Consider the following 7,263-nt stretch of genomic DNA (forward strand, 5'->3'; position numbering starts at 1 on the left):
TCCTCCTCTCCTTGTTCTAGCTTACTCCCCCTTTCTCCTTTCTCCTGTTTATCCTCTCTGCCCGCCAACCCCGCCTATCCTTGCTCCTTTCTCGCTATTGGCCATGTAGCACTTGATTCGACCATCAGGTGTTTTAGACAGGCAAAGAACCACAGCTTCACGGAGTTAAACAAATGCAGCGTAAACAAAAGTCACACACCTTACAATAATTTTCCCCAACAAGAGTCATAGCAAGCCCTTGTAAAACCAAGTTTTTCTGAACATGGGGAAGGAAATTACAACTTAAAATTAACCTAGGAAACGCTTTAAAATGTTAAAAGGAGGGACGCCAACTTCGGCATGAACAGAAAGGTTAAAATGAGATTGATTTAAATTTCAGGGCAAGGTCAGTTCCTGGCACCTTGCATATATACGCAGCAGCTTCATTAACAAAACAGAATCCATCCGGGCTCCAGGTCAACTCCTGCAAAGAGTATATCAGCCCTGAGTGTAGAGAGGTTTTTGTGGAAAGCAGCTGTTTAGCTCACCAGAAAGAGCATCTCTGTAAGGGTAAGAAAGAAAATGAACTCATCACTTAGAGTGTCACATCTGCTGTTTAGATGAAGAAAAACTCAATCAGAAAAAAAAAAATCAAAAACCAACAACCACAAATCTCCTACCAGGAAAAGGAGGACAGGAATAAAGGAGGAAGCAGGGGCTGGAGAGGCTTTGAGTCTGCTTCCCAGCGCCCATATTGGACTGCTTGCAACAGCCTGTAACTCCAGCTGCAGGGGATCCAACACCCTCTTCTGGATTCTGAGAGCACCTGTGTTCATGAGAGCGCGAGCATGCGCGTGAGCACACATGTGCACACACATAGTTAAAACAAGATAACCCTCTTAAAAAGAAATGAGAAGCTGTCATCTTCCAGTCTGAGCACTAGTTCATAGATGATTTGGGCTTGCTCATGGTCGTAGGCTAGACCTCACTAGAAACCCCAGTGCAGGCTTCTACACTAAATAGCTGGGTCTGAAGTTAGTAGCCAGAGGATGCAGTCCCTTGGCCACTTTCTAACTGATGCCAGAGGTTTGTGAGAACTCTATATAAAAGCACAATACAAACTGAAGTGACAGTTCCTTACTAGTTATTGAGGGGCGTTTTATATCCCCAGGTAAGGTTCATTTAAATCCTAGCCCTCACCAGCTCAGAATGTGACACCATTTTGAAATAGAGTAATTTCAAATGCAATAGTTAAGGGTCTGTGAGTTCGAGGTCAGCCTGGTCTACAGAGTGAGTTCCAGGATGGCCAGGGTTACACAGAGAAACCCTGTCTTGAAAAACCAAAACATAAAAAAGGCAGGGGTAACTCCCAACACACACGCTAGCCTTCACACTCGCTCGCACACGTGCAAGCATGCACACACCACACACATCCACATGTACACAAACACACATGCATGTATACACACACAGTAGTTTTGCATGCTTTACATGGGAAGGAAGTTCTCTGTGCGAACTGAGTAAAGCAGAGGGGACTGGTAAGGATGTAGTCAGATGACAGCTGGGGAAGACAATTGAGCCGCACCCCTCCCTCGTCAAGCCTGATCCATCTTAGTTACCAACGCTAAGGGGACTTACAGGCTTCCTCTAGCTAAACTCAAACTGGAATGACCCCGCCCCCACTCCAGAACACAGTCCTCTGAGATCAGGCATATGAGTTGCTGGATCATATAGACCTATAGTCAAGGGATTTCTTAGCCCTTTGTTGAGACCCAAACCCAGGGCCATGTGGCTGGAAGTTGGGGTCCTAACTCAACAGAAAGCAGAATTCTAGAAGCTTACCTAGATACTGCTTCCTTTAGGGAATAGACTGTAGAAAAACACACAGTAAGTACACAACCTATAGAAGGTCACAGACTTGGTTCCAGCCTGGGTCTGGGTCTGGGTCTGGGTCTGGGAACTTTGGAGCCCTGTTTCTCTCTTTTAGTAAATTGTCTCCTGGCCCATGACCATCCATGTGTCTGTCCAATTCACTGTACCCAGGAACATGTAGAACTCTGGTGATGGCTCTGCAGAGGGGATCAACCATACTTCCTGCCCTGTCTAGTTACCTTCTCTAAGCGACTAAGCTCCCTATAACAGTAAGGGTGGGACAATAGGACCTTATATCCCAGCCAGTACTTTCACTAATTCACTGGACTCGGAGACACCCCCAACACCACCTCTAAACTCAGGCCCACCCCTACCCTGGTCCCTTTGTTCTGTTCGTGGATCTCCCCCATCCCAGCTTCCTCCACTGAGTGGCTCGTGGCACTAACAATGACTTCACCTGAAAGCCATCTCAGCACATCTGTGAATCCCGGAAAGGATTATTTGAACCAGTGCCCCAAACCCCATCAGATCCGCACCTGTGACATAAGCAGCCCAGTCCAGTCTTGCCAGTTACTGCTCCCTTTTACCCAAATGGAGACCTGCCCCACTTCCCATCAAGCAGCCATAGCGTTGAAAGAAGCCAGGTTAGATTCCACTTACTTAATCACACTAAAACCCTGGCAACCAGGTCTACTGTGAGGCACGCTCCTCCAGGTGGGGCGATAGCCTGAGCTTTTGTTTCCTTTTGTTTCTAGTGCTGGCTTCTTTGTGCTGGGCAAGTGTTTTGCCACTGGGTACATTTTATCCTCTCCTCTTTTTGCTTGTTACATTTTAGTTTTGTTTCTGAGACAGAGTCTAAGTTTTCTTAGGCATGCTTTGAGCTCAGAATCCCTCCTGGTCCATCCTCCCATATTAAGTAGGATTACGGACCTCGGCAAACTTCTTGGGCCACATCTTCTAGAACATGTCTTCGTGAAGAGCACACAGCCAGTCAGGGCACTCTCACCAACTCTTAGGGTTTTTTACATTATTATTATATTTATTTTGTGTGACATATGTATGTATACGTGTATGTGCATGTGCATGTCACAGCACATGTGTGCAGGCCAGAGGTCAATCTGTGGGAGTTGGGTCTCTTCTTCAAACATAGAGGATCGAACTCCAGTGTCAGATTTGGATGCAAGCGCCTTCACAAACTGATTTGTCTTGCAAGGCCTGTCTGTCTGACTACAGCCACAGAAGAGACCAACGCTAATTCCCGTAACCTTTGCCCACATCCGGTTTTCTCGCCTCTTCCGCTCCGTGCTGCGTGCAGGGTGGAGCTGGGGCGGGTGGAGGCGGAGCTAAGGGTAGGGGGCGGAGCCTATCCGCAGAATGGACGCTCTGAAGTCTCCCAGACCGGTCCGATGAATGACGGAAACTACAGCGCCCACGATGCCTCGCGGTCCCGTGACTGTGTTGTCGCGAGAACTGGCGGCTTGGGGGCGTCTGCGCCAAGAAACTGAAGTGTAGGTGACGGTTCCGAGACATCGCCGCCAAGCTGGGCACCGGGGAGATGGCCGAGACGGACCCCAAGACCATGCAGGACATCACCTTGGTGGTAAGCGGCAGGGTTACGTGGGCCCCGACACTCCGCGGCCGCTCCTGGCCCTGGCGTGGGGTGTGGCCAGCGGCCTCGGCCGGCGCACCTGCAGGGCTCGCCCTCCCGCGGCCCCGGCTCGGACCCTCCTGGCCTGAACCACCGGAATACCAAACCCGACCTGGCGGGGGCCTCACTAAAGGCCTGGCACACCTGCCGAGCGTCCCCGCCTGCGTCCTCGCCTCCCCTTCCTCCCAGGAAAGGGGTCTGGGGCTAAACTGGTATCGGCGGACTTTTTCTGGTTTCTCGTAGGTGGAGACGCTCCTGCAACAGATGCAAGACAAGTTTCAGATCATGTCCGACCAGATCATTGGACGGAATATCCTTTTGGCTCGGAGGCAGCTTCTTAATAGTGGGGGTGAGCAGGTGGTTTGCAAACCGACTTGAGGTAGTCATTTAGAAATTACTTTTTTTTAAAACAAGAATTTGTTTTTTTATTATTTTTAATTATGTGTACAATGGGTGCACGTGAGTTACTCAAAGACCAAAGACATTGGCTCCCCTGGAGCTGGAGTTACAGGCGGTTGTGAGCTGCCCAATATGGGTACCGGGAACCCCGTTCAGGTCCTCTGCGGGAGCCTCAGATGCTCCTAATCCTGAGCCATCTCTCCAGCCACACTTAGAAATTGCTTTACTGATCTGGGCTATACTGTGTTGCCGAAAAGGGTGGTGCCAAGACAGGCATGGCGGAGCTAGCCAAGTTCCCTGTTGGGGGCCCTTCAGAACGCCAGTGAAGGGGTTGGGCTGTAAGGTAACTATTGGCTGGCGGTGCACATTTGAGCCCTTCAGTCTCCAGTCCTCTTCTTACCCTTACCAATGGGATATAGAGCCCTCTGGGATTGACAAAGAAACCGAGGCTTAGGAAAGTAAGAGAACTCACCTGGGTACCCTGCCTGTAACCAGAAGAAACTGGGGAAGAAGGCAGCTGCTTAAGCCGTGGGGGTGGGGGAATGCTGGAAGAGGCCGCAGTCAAAGTGGGGCGTTGATGTGTGGGCTCCTTAACTGTGCCACTCGATGACATGAGCAGTCGCATTGACGACCTGGAGAAAAATATCGCTGACCTCATGACCCAGGCTGGAGTGGAAGAGCTGGAAGGCGAAAACAAGATTCCTACTGCGCAGAAGAGTTGAAGGTAAGGGAGGGCCCCCACGTGCTCATGGCAAACACGGAAAGCGGCCACAAGAGCCATCTTGATGTAGCTGATCGTTTTCACCGTGTCCTTCGCCAGCCGGCATCTCTCTGCATCCCACCCGTGAGCTCCATGTATTGAAATTTTTCATGCCACACTAATTGCTTAGGTAGAATTTATATTTCCAGCTTTCACTACTTAAAACTATGCCCAAGCCTTATACATCATAACACAATGTTGTCGACTCCGAAGCTCACACCTAAGAAGGGTGAATTTGATGACAAAAGACAAAACTCATTTCTATTTCAGATTTATGTATATATAAGTGTTTTGCTTGCAAATGCACCTCATGCAGGCCTGGTGCTGTGGGAGACCAGAAAGCATCAGATCTCTTGGAACTGGAGTTACAGACTGCCTGCCACCATGTGGGTGCTAGGAATCAAACCTAGGTCTTTCCAAGAACAAAAAGAGCTCTTAACAGCCGAGCCATTTCTAGCCCCTTGGTATTTTGATTGTTAAGTTTACAGTTTTGTGGTGGGCCTCACTCATCTCCTGGGCCTTGCATTGGACACCTGGAACCTGGACACATCTCCGGCTGGTGAGCTGGTAACTACCGACTACCAGGCGATGCCGTTTGGGAGCATGTGTATTTGGTACCCTACACTGGCCCCTAGAAGATTATTTCATTGTTTTCTTTTGGAAATAGCAGAGAATTCAGGTCATTTGCATGGGCATCTATCTTAAATTCGAGAAACTTTGTGACTTTTATTGTGGACTCGACTCCTTCCCTCTCGAGTGGATTAAATTTCTACTCAGTCATTTCAGATAGAAGCTGACAGAGGCGCAAACCACTCAGTGCAGTAAGTTCTGTGTTAGCGGCGGGGGGGCACACTCATAGCCCTCAATTTTTATTTTTTTTTATTTTTGACATAATCTCATTTTGCATCCCTGGCTGGCTGGCCTGGAACTTACTATATAGACCAGGATGACCTCAAACTCACAGAGACCCACCTGCTTCTGCCTCTGCCTCCTAAATTCTGGGATTAAAAGTTATTTTTTGGGCATGGCCTGGAACCAGCTTTTCGATGAGTTAAATAGGTTGTTCTGAAGTCCAGGAGACTAGATGGGGGTTGGAGGGTCTCCACCACCCTCTTCTGGCCTCCACAAGGGCCTGCACTCACCTCTCCATACCCACACACAGGAGCACACACACAAGTCAACTTTATTTACAGTGGCACTTTCTAAGATTTATAAACAGTGAATTTTCTAGAATAGTATGCATGGAGAATCCAACAGATGACTAAGTGGAAAATGTTGGCTGTTCTGGGGGTGACTCTGCTGTCCCCTCAGTGCGGCTGTTCTGGGGGTGACTCTGCTGTCCCCTCAGTTCGGCTGTTCTAGGGGTGGCTCTGCTGTCCCCTCAATGCCTCTGTTCTGGGGGTGACTCTGCTGTCCCCTCAGTGCGGCTGTTCTGGGGTGGCTCTGCTGTGCCCTCAGTGCAGCTGTTGATTGCTTTTCTTCTTTCACAGGCTGCTGATGCTCACAGTGAATCCAGAACGTCGTTTTTCCCAAGCCAAGAGAAAACCAAGTGGCTTTCTGCAACTAACTATTATGTGTCGACAGGTTTATAAAGCGTGCATTCTTATCACAGCCTGCATAGTCCATAGAGTGTCTCCTCCCCCAACACCCCCAGTTTCTCAAACTTGGTATCTTTACATCTTGGTCAGTTGTCTTAATTATTAAACACTAAAACTTTGGCAGTTTCTGCATAAAATTGTCCAACTTTTTAGTGAGTTTTGAAGTCCTTTCCCATTGTTCCTTTTGTGGTAGTTACTGTTTGATGAAGTGGCAGATACTTTCCAGTTAAGTGACTAGTAACTCCTCCCCTTGGCAGAAGCCGTGATGTGAAATGTGTACGTTTAGGGCTCGTTCATCTTCAGCACAAGGTGACTGTTGAGCTGACGCTAGAGTGTCAGAAATGCTTTTCCAAATGGCCAAGAACGTTTAACAGTGGTTTGTGCCAGAGTGTCTGTCAGTTTTGCATGAGATTCTAGTAGCATTGGTAGGGCCTGCCGTGCTCATCTGGCAGGCTGTCAGAACCCAGTGACCCTGGCCTCCCTTCGAGCTACTGACTGAAAGGGAAGAGACCATAAGACCTGAGTGAGTCCACTGCTGGTCACATGGCTGAGAAACGCCCAGTGGCTGGTGGAGGCTCCGGTTTTTAAAAAATTCTATTTTACTTGAACTATTTCTTGCCTAAATTCTTGCACAATGAGTTCAGTTATTGACTAAAGAAGACAGATAAACTCTTTACATTTGGAATTCCAGTGTCTGTAGGCTTAGCCTCCAGGCCACTTTTGATGATCTGAAAGGCAATCCATGTCACTGTCCCCACAAAGTGAATTCATACAATAAAAACCGTGAACAGTTGGAAAGTTTGAAAAATGGTGTGGTCCTTCTAGAGGAAGCCCTGACCAAGTCGGGCACTCTGTTTGTTTTCTTATTTGTGTTGCAGACAGGCTAAGAACAACTTCGTCATATTTCTGAGCTCTGGGGTGGGATGGGATGGAGCGACGAAGGCTCCTGAGAGCGTGTTGCTGGACCTGCTCTCAAGCAGCAGGAGTTCCTGTCGTCAGCCCTGGGA

At 48.7% G+C, this 7,263-nt stretch overlaps 1 protein-coding gene across 1 annotated transcript; it reads left to right on the plus strand.

Moving 5' to 3' along the window:
• The first annotated feature begins 3,293 nt into the window (after positions 1–3,293).
• On the plus strand, positions 3,294–7,054 carry Hsbp1 (heat shock factor binding protein 1). Its single transcript, XM_048437370.3, has 4 exons — positions 3,294–3,451; positions 3,743–3,809; positions 4,502–4,622; positions 6,149–7,054. Exons 1-3 carry the CDS (start codon positions 3,407–3,409, stop codon positions 4,618–4,620), a joined length of 231 nt encoding a protein of 76 aa, XP_048293327.1. The 5' UTR covers positions 3,294–3,406; the 3' UTR covers positions 4,621–4,622; positions 6,149–7,054.
• The last annotated feature ends 209 nt before the right edge of the window (positions 7,055–7,263 follow it).

The sequence above is a fragment of the Myodes glareolus genome, chromosome 22 (genome assembly GCF_982192425.1).
Source record: "Myodes glareolus chromosome 22, mMyoGla1.1, whole genome shotgun sequence".
NCBI classification, from domain to species: domain Eukaryota; kingdom Metazoa; phylum Chordata; class Mammalia; order Rodentia; family Cricetidae; genus Myodes; species Myodes glareolus.

Coding starts and splice junctions, on each gene's coding strand:
- Hsbp1 (XM_048437370.3), top strand. CDS start 3,407: ATGGCCGAGACGGACCCCAAGACCATGCAGGACATCACCTTGGTG. Junction 3,452..3,742: donor TGCAGGACATCACCTTGGTG/GTAAGCGGCAGG, acceptor GGTTTCTCGTAG/GTGGAGACGCTCCTGCAACA. Junction 3,810..4,501: donor CGACCAGATCATTGGACGGA/ATATCCTTTTGG, acceptor TAACTGTGCCAC/TCGATGACATGAGCAGTCGC.